This window comes from Gouania willdenowi, unplaced genomic scaffold (genome assembly GCF_900634775.1).
Source record: "Gouania willdenowi unplaced genomic scaffold, fGouWil2.1 scaffold_55_arrow_ctg1, whole genome shotgun sequence".
Classification (NCBI taxonomy): domain Eukaryota; kingdom Metazoa; phylum Chordata; class Actinopteri; order Blenniiformes; family Gobiesocidae; genus Gouania; species Gouania willdenowi.
This window is the reverse complement of record NW_021145219.1, coordinates 410949-431956: the sequence shown is the minus strand read 5'-3', so window position 1 is coordinate 431956 and position 21008 is coordinate 410949. Positions and strand designations below refer to the sequence as shown.

Below are 21008 nucleotides of genomic sequence, written 5' to 3'. Positions count from 1 at the left end.
AATCAATCAATCAATCTTTTATTTGTATAGCGCCAAATCATAACCAATGGTATCTCAAGACACTTTACAGTAGAGCAGTCTTAAGGACGGACTCTTCATTTTATGGATACACACATATGCATATATACGTATATACACATACATATGTATCCCACACCCAACATGAATTCATAATGGCGGCAAGGAAAACCTTCTGTTAAGCAGCAGGAACCTTGTGTGGATCCCATTCCTATGATGAACAGCCATCCACGTTATGCTGTGTTGGGTGTGTGCAGAGGAGAGGGTGGAGACAGAGTTGTTGAGACTCTGTAACTCCACACTGAGGATCCCATTCACAGGAAACATCCTCTTGACTGAAAAAAAAAAAAGATTTATATTGGGTCCTATACAGTCTTTTGGTGTTCAAAACTATGTGGAGCATAGCTGCACTGCAGTACAGTGGCAGAGACCACGTGCACTCTTTCTCTGCTAATTTTGTCGGCACATTAAACTCCTCAAAGACTTACCAGAGCACTGGACTGTGTGGATTTTCTTTGTCGTTTAATGGATCCAATTTCTGTCAATTCTCCTCCTATGATAACATCTCTGATCCAGGTTTTCATTACACACTCCTCCAACGTCTTCCTCATCGAACCTGCCAACGACATCAAGATCCTCTTAGAGGAGCAGGTTGACATGTGCAAGCGGGTCCTGAACATCTACCGCAGCCTTGTCATGCATGAAACCATGGACCAGAAAACCTGGTAAAGACACTCACTCAGATTATGTCAGCAACTAAAAGTTTGTTGTGGGGATAAAGTGTGCCCGTCGTTGTTTGCAGGGAGCAGATCTTGCTGGTTCTGCTGAGGGTGACGGAGTCTGTGATGAAAAGGCCTCCATCCATTATGCCCCCCAGCAAGAAGAACAATACCCTGTCAGGCAGGCTGGCTGGGCCCATCTTTCAGGTAAAGCCATAGCAAACATGACACACACCAAATCATACCCCACACCTGCATGTCACCACTCCATTGGTTTCTAATTGGTTTCCATCCTTCTTGCCTTCAGACTCTGATCGTAGCCTGGATTAAAGGAAACCTCAACGTGTACATCAGCAGAGAGCTGTGGGACGATCTGCTCTCAGTTCTGTCCTCTCTGACCTGCTGGGAGGAGCTGGTCACTGAGTGGTCCCTCACCATGGAAACCCTCACAAAGGTACAGGGATTCAGCTCAGTGTAGTCACACACACATCTGTTTGGCCCTGGTGTCAGCACTCAAAGTGTGCGTGTGTGTGTTTTAGGTGCTGGCCAGAAACCTGTATAGTGTGGATCTGAATGAGTTGCCTCTGGACAAACTCAGCGAACAGAAACAGAAAAAGCACAAAGGGAAAGGTCAGTATACATCACAGATGGAATGGTATTAGTGCAACACCTGTGTTTATTATGTATTAACATTTTGACTAGAATATATAAAGAATGTAAAATAATAATGCTTAAAAAGGAGATCCAATATGAAGGATTTGTATTTATTATATAACATTAAGCAATCATTGCTCACTTAAGCTTAATGCTTATCTAGTCCTGCCCTTACTTTCAAACTATTATACAAAGAAAACATGTCCACCTAATAAGATTCTAGTTTCTGTATTGATCTAATAATGGCCACGGTTACATTATATTTTTTAATTCAGAATTAGTTTCAAATGAAATTATATCAGAATTAAAGTGTTCTGCTTCGTGTTTACATGGAAATAGAAATTCCCGAATTGAATTATTCGGCTTTATTATGTTCTGCTTTAGGTCTGGGGGTTGGGAAGCAACAAACCTTTTCTTTTCGGCTGCAACATAAAGAACTGTTTTCTCTTATTTTCATTGTAGTTTTGAAGCAGCAGCTCAACAATAAAACACGGTTTTTGGTGAATCAAAGCCAGAAGTTAATGCTACAGCTGCTCTACCTCCACTATACAGGATGTTGAGTGGAAAAAATAGCTATCATGATCCGTGCATCATTAGTGAAGCTCTGGTGCTTCATGCCTCGATGAAGCCTTTTCCGTTTGCCGATGTCCGTGTGAGAATAATAAGTCAGCATGTCCGTGTGTGTGTAATAAGTCCGTGTGAATGTCCTCATGTTTATTCTTCCGTTCATCCACTCTTTTCATTATATCCATGTTTTTTAAGGCTGTTATTAAATACCCTTGGCTGGAGTCTGGGCAGCCATCCTGGACTATGTTGTCATCACGGCAAGTCGAGCATGCGCAGAACGACCTGAATGACCTTAAAGCGGAATTAAGTGTTTACAAGAAAGAGGAATAATTTAATTCAGAATTAAAATCGGAATAAACCAGCCACCTAATTCGGATTTTAGTATAATTTTGAATTATATTTGCAGTAGAAATTAAGGGGCACATTCCCCAAAGGTTTAGGTGTATTAAAACATGTGCAAACATCACTTCATGCTCTAATAAGGGGTACAGACCCCAGGGAATTAGGACTGCTTTTCTTCTACGTGTCACAATGCGCCCACTATCCATTTAGCGTGACGCACCGCTCTAGGGAGCTCTAGTGTCTCCCTCTCCATGTTTTGACCCTAAAACTCTTGTCTCATTGATGCTAGGCCAGAATCAGCTGATCAGCTGCGCAATTTACGCAACGATGGCACAATGTTCACAAATGAGAGTGTAGTGACACAGCGCTGCCCGGGACCTCAGATCTGCTGGATGATGGTCAGTAGATCATCTTCAAATGGTGATGATTGACTGATTCACTGACTCTGCTGCATTAACTCAGATCAATGGCATCAACAGATCAATAGGGCGGTTTCTGTCTAAATTTGCCTGTTTTAAGAGAAAAGTTACAGGACGTAGCGGAACACTCATATTAAATTAGGGGGAAAAAATATAGGTTTTAGGTAAGGATTAAAAGTTGTTGTTTTTTAAACATTTTTATTTGTTTATTTTGTTTTCTACATTATTGAATGTTTGTGCAACAGACAGACCACCTGCCTCCAATTTCACTTCTTCAAATGTCATTTTGTGCACTCACCTCTCCACATTGAATGAGCAAAATGTTCATTTAAATAGGGCGGTCTCAACCACATATATATACACACCTATTAGTGGGTAATGTTAGTAAATTCCCCACAGCCGGTGAGCAAACCGCGCCACCAAAGGAATTAGGGACGCATCTGGTTTCCCACCCTTTATTTCAGATCTTGGTCAATCTGCCCCTGGGTCTTTACAAGGTCAGTTTAAAGAGGATTTAACTTTTATTTTGAATTAAAGAGGAATTAAAGCTCCCATGTAAACATGGCCAGTGATGCACATGCTTTTCAAAGTTGTCTGAAATGTTCTCTTACTAAAGTTCAATTCCCCCGCAAATCATACTCCTCTTGTCTGCTTGAAAAAAATCATAATATGTTTTTTGGCATTGTTTTGTATTTAGTTTTATACATCATTTGAGATGTTTTAAACTTGATCAAATGCAAGAATATATTTGTGTAGTTTGCCAAAATCCCCATGAATCACAGTCCTTTAGAATGATTTTCTTCATGTTTTGGGAATTCTCAAATACAGTGGTTCTCAAACCCCCTTACTCTTATTTCTCAATCCAAGTACCCCCTTGCCTGACTACAACATTTTGCTAAGAATAATGTGTAAAAACAACTATAGAACATAATGATCGAATGAATGACTGATAACACACATTTGAAAGAATTTCATTTTGTAAATAAGGGGAAAGAAACAGTGTTTAATACTGAAAAAGTTTATTTCTATAGTTTTTCATTTTTAGTCGTCTCAAGCCTGCTGTGACCGAGACTGACTTTTGTATTTTTAGTTCAAGTTCTAATCTAGATCATTTCCACCACATGTGTCAAACTCATGGCCCGGGGGCCAAATCTCGCCCTTTGGAGCATCCAATTCGGCCCGCAGGAAAAAGTATATATGACAGAGAAAACATGAATCATTGTGTAAATGAAACTCGACCATATTTGCAGGACTCACAGTTTTCTCGGTGCTTATGATTGATGATGATTGCAGTCATATTTAATGTTAAACCGCTGAAAAAAAACCCTCAAAATTCTTACAAAATCTTTCAATTTTCCTCAAATTATGACATGATATTTCCCCTCATTAAATGGAAATTGGTTCACAAAATCTAGGAAATTTAAAGTGCTTGCTTGTATATTGTCAGTTTCTTACACATTTTGTATGTTATGTATACGTAGATGTGTAAACTAGGGCACAATAATGTTGAAATTTCTTGAATAAAACCTTTGGCCCACGTGAGATCGAGCTGCTCTGTATTTGGCCCCTGAACTAAAATTAGTTTGACAGCCCTGGCTTACAACATTGTTATAATTATTATTATTTTAACTAAAAAATAATTTTTTTTAATTGATTTAATTTGTTAATTTTCCACACTCTCTCACGTACCTCTGTAGGGCCATTGCGTACCCCCATTTGAGAAACACTGGTCTATACAATACAAATGAATGAATTTGTATGGAAGCAACCAATGTTTACATTAATACAGGATCTGTAATAGAGCTGTAAATATATAGGTTCAGTCTAGTTGGAGATTTCTCAACATTACATTGAAAGCTCAACATAGTTGGGCCTTTAAAGGAAAATTCCCTTAAGTCACTATATGCCATACCTGCCTCCTCTCAAACAACAGGCATTGGTTCCGAGAGCCAGCGGCAGATTGTGGATCGTTCTTTCTCCAAAGGCTGGAGCAGAGACCAGCCGGGCCAGGCGGTCGCCATGAGGCAGCGCAGCGCCACCACTGCCGGCTCCCCAGGCATTGAAAAAGCTCGCAGCATCGTCCGTCAGAAGACTGTAGGTCAGTAAGTGCTCCACCAGGTCTCTGTCCTCCTGCATTGTAGTTCTGCTGAGGACAGATGATGGTTGTCTTTTTTATGCTTAGTTAAATGGACAGGCTTACTGATGCACAGTTATGGGTATAAAGGCAGGGTGATCTGAGATTTTTTTTTTCATGTATGAAACAGGATGTCTGTCCTCATTCATGATTTTATACTGGCTTAACACTGTTTTCAATTTAATTGAAATCAGTTATTCAGTGCCAAATACAAAAAAAAGTCTCATCATCATCAATAAATCAATCAATCAATCAATCATCATCCATCGTCATCGTCACCGTCACCGTCATCATTCATCATTCATCATTCATCATTCATCATATAGTAATGTGCAGCAATGATAGAGAGGAACAGGAAGAAAGCTCCAGCAGAAGCAGAACCAGAGGTGGAGAACATCTGCCCGACTGGTTGGAGTCAGTGGATAGGAAGAGGTGAACGGAACAGGATATTAAGAACATCAGACGATCACTGACTGGTTATACTGGGAACCACAGATCAGGAACCATGAGCTCCAACACCAGAACACAGAAAGAATAGAGAGTGAAAGAGAAGAGAGAGGAGGAAGCACAGATTGCAGCGAGAGAAACGTGTTACAGCATCAACAAGTAAAAGAATGTGGAGAAAGAGAACTAGGATCAAGCAGTTTCCAGTCATCTTTTTAAAGACATATTTAAAATATTTTGGTCTGACAAATAATCAACTTATTGATTAATCTAAAGTGGAGAGAGAAAACATGACTAGCCTGACAGAAAGAAAAGCTCATGGTGTAAAATGAACTAAATCCAGAGGCTACACTGTACACCGAGAGGAAGATTCACTAAAGGTTTAGGGGTAATAAAACGTGTGCAAACGTCACTCCATGCGTTAATAAGGGGTACAAACTCCAGGGAATCAGGACTGCGCGTCTTCTGTGTGTCACAATGCACCTTCAATCCATTTAGTGAGTTTCCCTCTAATGAATATGTAATGTAGGCGGATCAAATTCGGGCAGGCAAAAAATGGGAGGGGGAAATGCAAATAAATTAATGCAGTGGATGCAATGCAATTCATCAAATCTAGAACTGTTTGCAGTGACTGTTTTCTGCCCCGAAAATAGTTCGACCCATATTCAAGTGCAAACTCACACACAAAGATCATCGCTGCACTGAAAGTTGACATAATACACAGCGAAGATGGATAAAAAGGCTCCAGTTAACCTTTCTAGTATAAGAAATTTATTTCAATAAAACAATGGTCAATATTAACGCCACTGAAAGAAAATGCAGAGTAAAGTGTGTGTGAGAGAGAGAAACAGCTGGACATGAGGCAGCCCGTGTGGAGTCTGGTGACGCTGCGGTGCAGAGGATGCTTTACGCAAAGCGACATGGATGTTGCTCCAATGTGCTCCTGTGTTTTTCTCTCTATGTTTTTACCGTCAAACTCTCGTGTCGCATTGATGGCAGGAGCGTCAGGCCAGAATCAGCTGAGCAGCTGTGTAATTTATGCAGCGATGTTCACAAATGAGTGTGCGTGACAAACTCAGATCAATGGTTGTCCAGAAGCGTAGGCGGCGGGCAGAATCGCCTACTACTCTCTTTCTGACCACCTTCTAGTCTTAAACATGTCCATAAATGATTCCTTGCCCCTTTAGCACTGACAGAATATCTGTAATCATTGGTAAGAATAATTCACAGACCACATTTGTAATTCTTCTCTATGGAATTGAATGTGTTTTTTTTTTTTTAAACATTCATGATCAATATCATCATCAGTCATGAATTAAAAGTCCTACGTCCAGTGTACTGGGTTACGAAAATCACAAATTTAAGTGTATATGTTAGATATATTATGAATATTAATGTCCTTGTGTTAGATATATTATGATCATTAATGTGCATTGATACAACTAAATAAATTACCAAACCCAACTACAAGCAAACGACACAAAAAATATGTTAATCGTGCAGATATGTTACCTTACCAGACAGCATTCTACAGAGGACTACTAAGAGACCAAGCACCCACACTAACTGGTATAAGTTGGTAAATTTTTAACTGGAAAGCGGTAAACTGATAATGATGCTCAATTCTTGTCATCATTATCATGATACATCATGGATTTCAACTTGTAAATGCGTCATGCAAACAAAAATTAGGTGAAAAAATACATCATGCTAAGAAAAGAAGAACAGCCACAATTACACTAATATAATGCACCAAAAGCCACCATCTAGCATATTTTTTGCAAAATTTCGAAATGCTCCCTGCCAGCAGCGGCAGCAACTCGCCGCAAGTTTTAGATTTCTACTTTTTTTTTTTTAAACCTGCTACTTTTTTCTTCTGGACATCTCTATATCAATAGGATGATTTCTGTCCAAATCTGTCCTGTTGTCCATGGACTGATAAGAGCAAAATTACAGGAACTGACGGAGCAGCATATTCAATTATACACTATTGAATATTTGTCTAGCAGACAGAGAAGTCCCTGCCTCCAATTTAACTTCTTCAAATGTAATTTTGTGTTTCTGTGCACTCACCTCTCCACGTTAAATGAGCAAACTGTTCAATAGGGCAGTCTCAACCACGTCTATACGTGCACCAGTTTGCGTCGCAATTCCCCACAGCAGGTGAAGAAACAGCGCAACCAAAGGATTTAGGGACGCACCTGGTTTACTACCCTTTATTTCAGATCTTAGTGAATCTGTCCCCAAGTCCCCTGAAGAAGGGGAGATGAAGCAGAATCTGCATTGGATTCAGTGGAGGGAAGAAATTGGTGATATGACTACATGGAACCAACAACCAGCCTGGCTAGGCATGATCCTGATCAACATCTCACACCTACCCAGTTGGTAGAAGGATGAGCCAAGAGGGGAAAAAAGGATGAAATGATGAGCTAGCCATAACTCTGTATTTTGTCAAATAAATTGATCTAAAGTTTAGCCTTAAAGTTTAAGAACTAACCGGCCTCCTGCACCAAAACCAGTTTCTAGATTCCTAAGCAAGGAGCCTGATAGCTGAATGATTTTTTGTACTTTTAGATACTCAAGGAACTAGCGATCGACCGATGTGGGTTTTTTAGGGCCAATGCCAATACTGATTTCTTTTCCATCAGCCTTAGCTATGACCAATACGGACTGCCAATTTTCTTAAGCCGATAATTGGAGCCGATACTACTTTTGCTCCCTCAATTTACATCATAAAAATGACACAATGATGACAGCAAATGGTACAAGTCTCAATTTAAAAAAAAGGAACATTTATTGAAATGAACAAAGGTGAGGTAGAATGACACCAAGTAAAAAATATTTAACAAATAATAAAACGGGATGTAGAACAAGAACAAGAAGAAAATAAAGTGAGACATCTCATGAAATTATGAAAGAGAACTGTTCGTCCTTGTCCTGAAAATAGCTTTGACAAAAGTTGGCCTGACTGAAGATATATTTTATTAACAGGATTATTGAGTATGAATATATATAATTATAGTATTAAACACAAAAAGAAACCATGAAAAATAGTCCATTCCAACACAACCCCAGAATATAAATTAACAGAGGAAAATAACGTGATGTCTGATGCACATTAAGCAACAAACTTTTCAAGTTTCTGTTCTAAATTGCATCAACAGTAACAAGAATAAATATTCAAACAAGTAGTTGTCACGGCAAATCTGCGGTTGACCTCATTTGGAGACATGATTTATTGCTCTGGTTGAATGACGAAGTCGAGTCGAAGCATTATATAGCATTATAAAACTATATGAAAAAGAGTGCAAAAGAAAGTGTCCCATCCTGTTGGGAGTAAAGGCGGCCAGGTACTAAGCAGGATGGTTCAAAAGGTCTTGTGTCCGGCTCAGGATATACATGACTGACCAACAGTTTTCACAGGTTTAAGCTTTATACAGATATGAGAAAAAGTCCCAACCCTGAAAGAAAGAAAAGGAGGGGGCCAGATGCTCCCAACAGTGGAAGTGGCGGAAAGGTTGGCGCCACTGTTATCTGTCCTTGATAGTGTGTGCGCGTGTATATCTGCATGCGAGTTTGAGTTTGGCCTTCTGCAGAGACTGTGAGTTGCACAGTGGATACAATACAATCTGTACTGTTTAATCTAACATGACTCAGCTGTTCAAAAGTGCAAAGAGTAATGCAGTCATCATGTATGAAAACATAACATATTGTACACATGAACACACATTTGATGATATGATGATGAATATAATAATTGCCATAACATAGTAAACTGCTTCTCAAAGTTAAAAACTTTTCAGTGCGGCACTGAGAGAGAAGCAGAGAGAGAGGGAAACACACACCAAACCTCCGGCCAGCTGCTCAATAATTACAACTGCAACACGACACGTGGACCCACAGAACAACAAACGCTGTGTTAAACAGTTAAAAGATGCTTTGAAAGTTTAAAACCTGCCTGTGATTTAAGAGCTTGCTTTACGCTCTGCTAGTGGGGGGAGGGACACTGCAGCCTCTGTCTCCGGTAACAGGGGCAGCCTGTAGCAGCCGCTCCATTTATAAAGTTGATCGGCGAACGCAGCAACACGCATCGGCCGATACATGTAAAACACGCAAAAATCAGCCAATTAAATCGGCCAGCTGATGAATCGGTTGACCACTACTAGGAACATTCAGTAAAGCAGCAGACTGGGAATCAGTGTTCTAACTGGACAGTAGGGCACTAAGAGGACTTTTAGATTGATCATTAAGAGTTTTGTATGCTAACGAGAAGATTGTTAGCTAACGTAACTGGCCTTGCTGAACATTGAGCAGGAAAAATAGATAAATGTTTTCTTTACACTAAATTTCTTTTACCCATTTTACCCACATTTTCACTCTTCAAAGGGAGCTCAACAGAAAATGTTTGGGAATTACTCCTGTAGAGGGTCAAAAAGTGATGCCTCCTATAGGAGATTTAACTTGACATTCATTAACAAATGGAACAAAGCACAGTGTAATATTGTTATTTCTTTCAGTGACAGGCTCCTAAATGCCACAGCATGACTATGATTCTGGATTTGAAACACACTGATTGATATGCGATTACAGAATCTCTCCTGGTCAGTTCTGGCCGGACTACCCTAAGCAGGCCACATGCTATCATAGCACTTACCAAGGTCTTTGACTGAGGAGGCTCTGCTCTGTTATGACTACCACCATCAGTAACTGAACAGCAGCAGATTCACTGAGGCATGCACACTAAAGGCTTGTTTACCTCTGAATCCCAGACCTGTCTGGTCCCAGAACCCTTTGACTTAATAAACCCTGCGTCAGCATCTGACCTGCAACCCTAAAGCTTGACTCTGTCTCACTCATCCAAACTACCACAGCACTAAATATAGAACTGATGACATTTCATTTCATTTCAACTTTATTACAGACCAATTCAGTCCATATAAAAGAGGTACAATCAACAAGTACATTATATTCACATAGCGCATATAGTTAAAACATACAAACATTCCCGCCAATGCTTCCAGTAACAGGAGGAATATCTTGTGTCACTTAATGTAGGCATAAACCGAGCTGTTCCTTACATCTGAATCAGTCTTCTCTGCCCTCAGTGCAACCGGTACCTGGGACAAATTAAAAATAGCAATCTCATTGTTGGTATGTTTGGCATCTTTAAGTCACTATATCTATGGTAACCATATCAGCAGAGGACTGGTGAGATGTGAATTCTAGCCTCGCGTCTCCCTCACTCCACAGCCACTCTCTTGCTTTTTGTCTTTTTTTTTCACTCCTTCCCCACCCCTCTTCTTATCACTAACTTTTCTCTCAAATTGCCTTTATTCTAATCTTTAAGCTCTTTTAGTTTCCTCTCCAAACTGCACAGTTAGAGTTTGATGGCACTGTTTGATTTGATTCCTTTTCCTCACCATTGTCCCTCCTACCTCTCTACCTTTTTACACTTCTCAGTGTAATCACACTCCTTCTTTCTGCCTCTCTCTGCTTCTCCTTCTATCCTTCCCTTTTTCTCACTTCCTCAGCCCTGCGTAGCTGCTCTACAGGAGACTCTATGCTGTCCTCTGCCTTTATCCGCAGTGCTAAGAGTGCGCCCGCTCTGGCTCCGCCTCTTCCCGTCCTCCACCACCAACACCCTTTACTCCCCCCCCTAGCCGACAATCTGGCAGGTATTCACTCTTTGCACTGCCTGCTTGCCTGCCTTTTAACATCTGAATCTCTTTTAAATGTACCTGTGTCATATTGTCTTCATGTCTGCAAGGGACTCTTTGCATAAAGAAGAATAAAGAATTGTCTGTGTAAATTTCAGGTGCAGTTTATAAAACACCTCATGAACTGTGCTTGCAAAATTCAAACCCTTAAAGAGTAGCTAAACCTCTGCTTTCTCCTGACCTGCCACTAGGAGGGAAATAAAAAAAAAAAAAGCTCCAAAATAATGGGCGGGACTTTTGGAGCAATTAAGACATACCCAGTCTATACTATAAAATCTCCAATGAACAATATATGCTACTACTCGTTACTCAATATACCTCTCTATTCACTCTTCTCTCAATCCAACCTTCTCACCACAGATTGTAGAGCCTAGTTTTTATAAAAGGGGCGGGGCTAACAATGCTTGTTTGTGACAGAAGATGGTCCCAAAACGTCACATGATCTAGTTCTCAGCCAATAGCAAAAATCTATTGTAATAGCCTGATTTCAACCCATAGAGGGCAGTCACTCTGACATTTTACAACTAAATATGCCAAATTGAAATACTTTGACTAAAATGTTGAGTTTGACCAGGATCAATCAACAGCACTACTTCATACCCAAATACATTTGTATTCAGCTGAAAAAAGTGGTTTTGGGGTTTAGTTACTCTTTAAGCAAGAGTGAAATTGCATTTGTTTCAGAAGTGAATATATGTCATTATTTCATTGAATATTTGATCAAGTTGTTTGTATTATATGTTAATGCCAGTTTGGCCCAGGATACCCTTGAAAAGAGATTTTTAGTCTGTCACCCTGAATCCCAATGATTGGTTTCATCATAGTGTCGGTGGTGATGAACTGTTCTTGATTTTGCCTGCCGGTTTTACCATCTGAGTTTATTTATCTCCACCCTTTGTCTCGCTGCCTGGTAGATTTTGTGTCATTTCATAACCACCTTGCAACTTGAGGCTTTTTCCTGCCCCAATATACATTTTTTACAGTTTCAATTGTTCATTAGAAATGGTTTTACCTAATACTTGTGTGCAGTAGTGTCTGCTGTGCCTGTTCCCATTCTGTATGTGGTCTAACTTAGGTAACATGTATGGATCAGGATTGTTTACGTTGGTCCTTGTATTTGTGACTCTTGTGTATTGTCTAAAACTTAGTTACAATGTTTTCAATATTGTTTGATTCTAGGTTGCAAACAAAAACATACTTAACAGACATTTTTTTAACTCTACATACATTGTTGCATGTTTGCAATCTTCCTCTTTGCTTTGTTTCATGCACAGCAGAATTTCATGTTATTGTCATAGAACATGCATTCAGCAACAGGCGAGCATACTGCCACCAGGATAATCGCGAGTGTGCTCAATATTACTTTTTATTGCACCCCTACCTCTGAAAAGAAGACAGAAACAAAAGAAAAACATGTCACCTATAAGTGTTTTTCACTCAGCACTCTTTACCATACCAGAGGCTAGTGAATTTAAAGGAATCACTTTAAAAAGGGATCCTGACGAAAACAGATTTTAAATTGGCATGTGTTTGAAGCGAATATAAACTGAGGCTGAAGATGTATGACATGGCCTATGACTTTGTTCAAGTTGTAAAATACTCTCTTTTTATAATTTTACAGACAAATTGTTGACTGAAGTTTTATAAGGCCACTGGACCTATTTTATAGTTAATTTTTTTCTTTTTATTTTGTTTTCAGAAGAAATCTAGCTATACGTATTCATTCCTATTCATCTTGAATGTTCAGCAGGGTACATTCTTTGAACTTTTACTCATTAATGTAACTTTTTAAAATGTTGGGTCTCAGTGCAAATGCTTGTACAGTACATCTGTTTAAATGTGTGCGTTGACATGTATCTATTCCCATTCATTTACTGCAAGTCAATTTTTTTCCTTTGTCCTCCTCCAATCCCCAGACCCCGAGGACCCGCCAATCACACATACATCCCGGACCTCACGGATGCGGCATTCATCCCAAAGTGATGATGCTCCTCCCACTTCCTGTTCTGAGGTTTTCCAGGCTGTGACGTGCGACTTGGACGGCCCTGCCTTGTCCTCTCTTGCGAGAAGCAGTAGTGCCTCGGACATCATGGAGCCTTTCATCGCTGAGCGGGTGAAAGGTGATGACTCCCAAAGGGACCCCACATCCACCCCTGACCTTTCTCAGCACAGCCACCACTCCTCAACTTCTCCCTCACTCTCAGCTCAACCACTCTCACAGTCTCCCCCGTCCTCTTCTCCTACCCCTCTTACCCACTCCAATGGTGTAGTCTGTGTGCCCTCTGAGGGCCCAGATGATGTCAGTGTTAGTGACCACTTCTGGCCACAAACCTGTTCTCCGAGCAGAGCCTCTAGCTCTGATTGGGTGAGCGATTGGGATGCAGCTTTTACCTTTTCTTTTGAAAAGGATGTGGATGCTGAGGGGGGTGAGGCTAGGGTGGGCCTGGAGGTGGATGATTTATTCTCTTCAATTAGGGACTACCTCACTCACAGAGGAGGTGAGAAGAAGGAAGAGGGCCATGTTTTGGACAACAGTTTGACTCCAGCTGCAGGGTTTGCTAGAACTCAGACAGAAAACACAGAACATGCAGTAGATCCTAAAGGGGGGGTAGGAGAGGAAGAACAGGTAAGTAAACCAGTAAGACACAGTAGTGTGGACTCTACAGAAGAGAATGAGGCAGATCAGAAAAGTATATATGAATGCCTGGAGTTACAGTGTCAGTGGCCGTCCCCAAGTGCTAAAGGGAGCCTGAGCTTAGAAAGAAAAGCTGCAGGAGGGAATAAAGGGGGGGCTGAGGGATGGGAGGGAAATAGTGAGATCTGGGGTGAACTGAGAGGAGAGAAACCAAATGAGAAAGACACAGAAATATACGACTGCTGTAGTTTCATTAAACCTGACACTAACACTTCAGAACCCATCCCTGAGTCAACTCCCAACATATCAGATCCCAGCAAAGTAAAAATGTCTCGTAGTGGAGCCAAGAGGTTTCCTTCAGGGGGAGTTCACGTCAGCTTTCGGCCCTCCACTGAGTCTGTTCAATTCCACAACCCTCTGGAAAACAAGGAGGCCCATTGGAAGGCCAGACTGCGCCGGCTCAGTCACTTCCATACACACAGCCACTCAGCAGGGGAAAAGCAGGGTGCTGGAGGTGGTGTGGGGTCAGGGGTCAGGCTAGGGGCAGGTGGTGCAGGTAAGTTTGGCACTGCTGGAATTAGCCATAGAATGATAGGGGTCCATGATAAATTGTCCTCAGGGACTGTTCTGGACGGCACTGGGGTAGGGACAGTTGCTGGAGGGACTGGGCTGGATAATAGACTAGGCACTGGAGTGGACAGGCATTCTCCCGGCTGCTCTGTGGGAGCCAGCCTGGGTCCAGACGATCAGATAGAGGTGTCCTCTAGTAGCTCTGCTTCAGTGGGAGTGCGAGGACGTCTGGGACGTTCCGCATTAAGATCCAGAGCGTCACGCTCAAGATCACAGGAGCCAGGCAGCACTGCCACCCGCCACCACCAGGGCGCTCTTCTAGGTGGTGTTTACAAGACTGTGGTTCACGCTTTGTCTTCCAAGCCACGGCCCCGAGGTCAGGGGTCATCCCAAGGCTCATCGCCACACCGGCAAAGTCGGGCCGCCGTGGGTGATGCATCACTAAGGGATCTCTACTCCCACGTCCTGGGCTACTTTGGACGAAAGACGACTCCACCAGGTGAGGAGCGCAATGAACAAAGCGCTCGCAAGGGACACAACTGTGGAAAGACAGTCACCCACACACAAACACCACCAACTTTCTTTTCCTTTTTGGCAGTTTTTAACCGGTTTGTTATGATGGAATGATATCTTTGGCTGAAACTCATCATCCTGCTGTTGGACTCAGAGTCAAACTCCCTGTTGATGTGTTTTCACTTGAACGTAGCCCCTCCTCCTCAGCCTGCCTCTTTTCAAGGACCATGACCTGTTTCTCATTACCTTCACACTTTGTCTTGTCTTCCTTCTCAGGGTTTTGGGCATTTTAACCTTTTCACCTCTTTGCCACCTCCCACCCTTTTCTTGATGTTTGTTGCATGCATCCTCCTTGGTCCTCCTTTGCCTCCTCCCTGGACTCCAACCCATCTATATCCACACAAATAGAAGTGACTGTATAGGGGAAAATGCGAACAAATCTGGCTGTAAAATGGTTAGAAAACTTCTAAAAGCTTAAATGTTATATCTGTGATTTTATAGAGACCATGGATGTTTTATTTTTGATGCACAACTGTGCAAATCTATCATTCTACCTCTAGATGGCAGCACAAGTATTCCTAACGTCTAAATGCATCTAGTCTAACAGTCTAATTCAGGTCCATAAAAAACTTGCTCGAGGGATTTTTCTTATTCAGGTGCAACTTAGATGATGGAAAGGACACTGGTTTCTTTTAACATGCTGTTATAGATGAGATGTATCATGAGCAGGGTGTCCTCAGCCCTGGTGTGTTAGAAGCATGGTTACGGGGGGGTGGGCGTTCGGGGGGGCTTACAAAGTACTATATATGTTTTGACACTTGTTTAAAAGAAAAAGGGGCAACTCAATGTCAGGTAGGCCAGACAAAGGGTTCATGATGACTTTTATGCTAGGTTAGATAGTAAAGAAGGTATGCAAGTTCAAGAGAGAGAGATGGGAAGGACGTTCACCAGGTTAGGGTGATTAAGGATACAGATGGAAATGTGTTGACAGAAGCAGGAAGGGTGATGGGAAGATGGAAACAGCATTTAGAAGATCTAATGAAGGAGAAAAATTAGAGAATGAAGAGTAGAAGAGGTGAATGTTATGGAGCAGAAAGTAATACAGGCTGAAGTGAGGCAGGCTTTGAAGAGGATGAAGAGTGAAAGGGCAACTGGTCCTGATGCTATACCTGTGGAGTTATGGAAGTGTCCAGGAGAGCTGGCAGTAGAGTTTTTGACAATGTTGTTCAACAAGAGTCATTCAATGAAGTTATGGGAAAGAGTAGTGGGAGCTCGACTAAAGGCAGAAGTGCATTAATGAGCATCTGTATGGTTTCATGTCTGGAAAGAGTAGAACATATAAGGACAGAGAAGTACAGAATGGTCAGAGGTAGCTGCATTGTGTCTTAGTAGATCTAGAGAAAGCAAATGACAGAGTGCTCAGAGAGGAGCTGTGGTATTGTATCAGGAAGTCTGGATCAGCAGATAAGTCTGTTGGAGTGGTGCAGGACATGTATGAATGCTATAGGACGGTGATGGAGTGTTCTGTAGGGGAGACAGAGGAGTTCATGGTGGAGGTGGGACTGCTTCCGCTTTGAGCTCCTTCTTGTCGCTATGGTGATGGACAGACTGACAGATGAGGTTTGACAGGAAGCACCATGGACTATGTTTGCAGAGGACATTCTGATCTGTACTGAGAGTAGGTGGAGGAACATCTAGATAGGTGGAGGTCTGCCCTGGAAGGGAAAAGGAGAGGAATTAAGACAGAATACATGTGTTCGAATGGGAGGAACCAAAACAGAGCAGTGAGGTTACAGTGAGTAGAGATAAAGAAGGTGGAGGATTTTAATTACTTAGGGTCTATAGTCCAAAACAATGTAGAGTCTGGGAAACAAGTGAAGAAACATGTGCAAGCAGGCTGGAACAAGTGGAGAAAATCATCAGGTGTGATGTGTGAGAAAAGAGTATCAGCAAGAATGAAAGGATAGGTTTCCAGACTATTGAGAGCAGCCATGTTTTATGGTTTTGAGACATTGGTACTGAGGAAAAGATTGGAGGCAGAGCTGAAGGGAGCAGAGATGAAGATGCTAAGGTTCTTGTTGGGAGGAAAGAGGATGGATAGAATCAAGAGTGTACATCAGAGACGTAGCAGATGTCCGGTATTTTTGAGATAAAGTCAGAGAGGCCAGACTGAGATGGTTTTGACATGTACAGAGGAAAGACAGTGAATATATCGGTGGAAGAACGTTGAGGTTGGAACTCAGGAAGACCAATGAGGAGGTTTATGGATGTAGTGAGAGAGGAAATGAAGTCAGTTGGTGTGTGCGAAGAGGATGCAGATGTTGGATCTGCTGTGGCGACCCCTGAAAAGAACAACCAAAAGGAAAAGAAGAAGACAGATACTTATATTGTTGTTGCTTATCAGTGACAGCATGGGGTTACAAAGTAACATATCCATTTATATGTATTACTATCCTAATAAGTCGAGGTTAATCTGATCTGGTCTTCTCTTAACTAAGTTGAGTGACACATTTGCATTCAGGCAGCTTTTTCTAAGGATGTGTTCATGGGTAGTCAGATAACAACCTGGATGTTAGTTGGATGTAATATATGTGATGGCTAAGGTTATTATTAACTGTGGCTCTGTGACAACTAATCAGAGAGGGATGGCAAGTGTGGACATGATAAACCAGATCAACCTTCATTGAATAATTTGGTAAAGTGTTACAAGCAAGAGTATGAGCAAATTGTGAGCCGCATGTTTGCATTAAAGCAGGTTTGCCAAAACTCACTTAGTATGGACTCTAGGGCAGATGTTTTATTAAAGCTATATATGATCTGTCCACAGTTTTTTTTCTGGAACTAAGCTTTAATTAATATTTCAAACTGTGTACTCGCAAGGTTGTAATCGGTGTTGCATTTTTATCAGGACTTAGCCTTTGATTCACCACCTGAATTCATCTTGATTTGCACTGCCACCTCTCTTGTACATGACTTGGAAATGTGTGCCACGTAAAATGTATAAATCTGTGCGATTTGTCTGCTTACATGCCAAATATACACATCACGTCTCTACAACATAACAGCCAGTGTTTGTGTCTTTATTGCCCTTAAGGTTGGATCACTAATAGACACTTCGATTTGCCTTTAATACTAAAACTATATGCATCGTGATGTGATTGGCTGTTTGGCTTTGTGTTTAACTTGTTTGTCTATGCTAGTTGTGCATTTTCCTAACTCTGTGGAAACGGATGTGCCTAAGCTCACCTCACCACAGCACTTTGCATTCAAGGATTATCTTAGCGTTTGTGGTCCAGTCGTCTTGGTGAGCCTCCACAAGCACACAAATTTGAACCAAAGAAGGAAAATAGTAAATAATTTCCACATTGTGTTGCATGCGTTTTAATCACTAGCCTTTTTTTTATTTAACTTTGGGAAAGCATTTACCTGCTAATATTGAACTGTTATTTTGTGGAAAGTCATTCAGAAACCTGTGGTTATCTTTACTGACGTTCACATCCCATTCACATAGAATGCACTAAAACTTACAATGCATTTTAGGGGATTTTTGTAATGCCCTAAAGGGTTGGGATTGCTATGTTTGAAAAAGAAAAGCAGTTAATGTTGTGGTGCTACTTTACAAATAAAAATTGTTCCCTCTTCTGAGTTTGCAGAGAAATGGAGTGTAAACCCCCACATCCCATCATAGAACAGGATCCTAGTCCCAGTTTATTGAGGGTTGGAGGCGTGTGGTTCCCTGGTTAAATTCACTTTTTCGTCCTAGGCGAGGACACAGACAGACAAACACACACTCACTGTGTGGTCAGTTTAGAGACCTCAGTTAACTTCATGATTTTTGACTGAAAGAGAATATCCTCATATCTTTACTGGTTTACGTGCAAACGGTATCAACAGTAGATGGCTTCAACTTTATTTAACGTCATGACTCTGTTGCTGAACAACTCCCTAGGCATTAAGACTGTCAGTGTCCTTGGTTTTGGTCTGTGGGACCAGGTAAACTCAGGATTACCAGACGGGTTGGTTAATCCCGGGAGCCGCAGACTTACTTGTATTTAAGTCTTTGTGCCTCACACTAACTGCTGTCATTGCTTTCAGGCTAACAGTGATAACCTTCTAAGCGTCAGGTATGCATCTTGTTTGGACCTAACCAGGTGGTTCTTTTTCTTGCTCCCTGTGCATGATGCTGATTAACTGTTGCAGTGGGCTTTCTCTTGCTTGTTGTTGTGGCTTTTTAATTTACAAATTATTGTTTAATTTCATTAAGGCTCACATTAAAAACAAACCAAAACAATCACATCTTCAAATTCAGATCATACTATTTTTAAAATCAAATCTACATTTTAATCAAACATTTGATCACCGAAGTGCCATCCGCAGGTAATTTGTCGTGCAGACAAATGGTGATGGAAATAACAGGTTCTCATCAAAAAGGCCTCAATTACTGCCTAACTGAGTGCAAGTGTGTACATGAACGAGAATCTAGCCTCTATATTTACAGCTCTGTGTTTGTGTGTGTATGTGGGTGTAGCAAACAAAGAGGAAGTGGTGCAGAAGGCCCGCCCAGTCTCCAGCGATGTTGGAAGTACCAATCCAAACTTCTCCGACCTCATGGATGAGTTTATTCAGGAGCGTCTGAGAGCCAAAGGAACAGCGGTCAGTTCATCATTTCACCACATTTAAGTAGAGTATTAAAGTAGTATTAAAGTACAAATTACGCTTTACTGTGGACATGCAGGGCCGGCGAGGCAGCAGCCCCGGAAGCCTGGAGGTTCCCAGGGACCTGCCGGAGCTTTTGGAGGCAGGACAGAATCCTGCATCTCGAGGCTCTGATGATCCAAGACCCATCGATGATCCAGGGGTTCCCTCTGAGTGGACATCACCTGCCAGTGCCAGTGGCTCTGATGTCATTAGCTCTGATAGCCAATCAGATTCCTTTAATGCCTTTCAGTACTCGGCCTGCAAATTTGATAGTGAGGATAATGCTTTTTTGTTCGGAAAAACATTGAACATTTGAGCAAGTGTAATTGCTCTTAATAAGTTATTATTCAACATTCAAATGCTTTCAACATTACAAACTCATGGAAAATTCAAATTAATATAGCCATATGTTTGTTTTCTTGTTCTTTTTTTTAAGATTTTACCTTTAGTACTGAAGCATGTGGAGGAGGTATTACATCTGGAGGTGGAGCCGGAGCAGGGGGTCGGGGGAGCTCACTGGACCAGGACAGCCTGGGAGGGGGCGTGGGGTGTGACGAACAGGAAGTTGCCAGTTTGACGACTCTCCACCTTGACTCAGAGACCAGCAGCCTCAGTCATACCGTCACTGTTACTGGTAATCTCATAACCCAAGGATACCTGTAGCTGGACAATGCCATGCCTACATTGAGGAATTTATAAATATAACGTCAGTCACAACCTCAACACGGTCAAACCTGACGATTAACATTTGACTTTAGCACCAAACACAGTCCTTTGGACTTTCATGCAAGAGAGAAGAATATTAGCCAAGTTAAAGTACCAAAATGTAGCAGTTTGCCAACAACAAATATGCTTTAGGAGATGATAAAATTTACTCTGATTGATATCGTTTTTGAATTTTCACACAGGAATTCATATTGAAGTTTTTTTTGGAAGGATCAAATATAATCTGACTATTACATATTTGTAGCTTAGCATAACAAACACATTTATCATGTGGCCAAACCTTTCTTAATAAAAACCTAATAAGATTACAGATTAAAGATTACACTTTCTTCTATCCTTTTCTATCCTTCACAGTAGTTACATTTCCTAAGCATACAGCTGTTTGAAGCTGACTTACTGTGTGTATCTGGACATGGATAACAGAATGTACTTGGTATATCAAATTATATCATTAGTATTATTGGTAATATTAGTAATATGATTCTAATACAAAGGCTTGGCCCATAGACAAATGTAGTTGACGACCACTGGTGGCACCATTTGTCAGTCGGCATTTTTCAGGAAATCAATTGTTTCTACTCTATATTTCACCATTGCTTTTCAACCAGTGCGTGATAAAGCCTACTTTACCCATCAGGAAGCATTCTGCTAACCTCTTGTTTCTTAGTAACTTTGCACTCAAAAATGTTCAGCTGGTTATCATTACTACTTTGACATTAAACCACTTCACATTTGACCGATCAATAGTCTTTTTAAATGAATTGATATTGTATTAGTCTGCCACTTCACAAAAGGCCAAGTAATGAGGCAATACATTATTATAGGTATTAAAGCTAATAAATTAGCATTTGG

The 21008-nt window shown here is 41.2% G+C and overlaps 1 protein-coding gene across 13 annotated transcripts in view; it reads left to right on the top strand.

The window, feature by feature from the left end:
• Window positions 1-21008, top strand: part of ralgapa1 (Ral GTPase activating protein catalytic subunit alpha 1) — a 129677-nt gene that overhangs the window by 24325 nt on the left and 84344 nt on the right. For 7 of the 13 annotated variants that reach the window (XR_003673696.1, XM_028442562.1, XM_028442564.1 and 4 more), the window contains exons 13-22: window positions 595-743; window positions 821-944; window positions 1045-1191; window positions 1277-1367; window positions 4653-4817; window positions 10829-10972; window positions 12931-14718; window positions 19261-19385; window positions 19468-19702; window positions 19867-20064. Coding sequence is in view for 12 of the 13 variants with exons in the window: in XM_028442562.1 (XP_028298363.1) it covers window positions 595-743; window positions 821-944; window positions 1045-1191; window positions 1277-1367; window positions 4653-4817; window positions 10829-10972; window positions 12931-14718; window positions 19261-19385; window positions 19468-19702; window positions 19867-20064 (3166 nt within the window). In the remaining variant the exon portion in view is untranslated. The remainder of the gene's footprint in view (window positions 1-594; window positions 744-820; window positions 945-1044; window positions 1192-1276; window positions 1368-4652; window positions 4818-10828; window positions 10973-12930; window positions 14719-19260; window positions 19386-19467; window positions 19703-19866; window positions 20065-21008) is intronic. The other 6 variants (XM_028442568.1, XM_028442570.1, XM_028442572.1 and 3 more) reach the window with 3 other exon arrangements.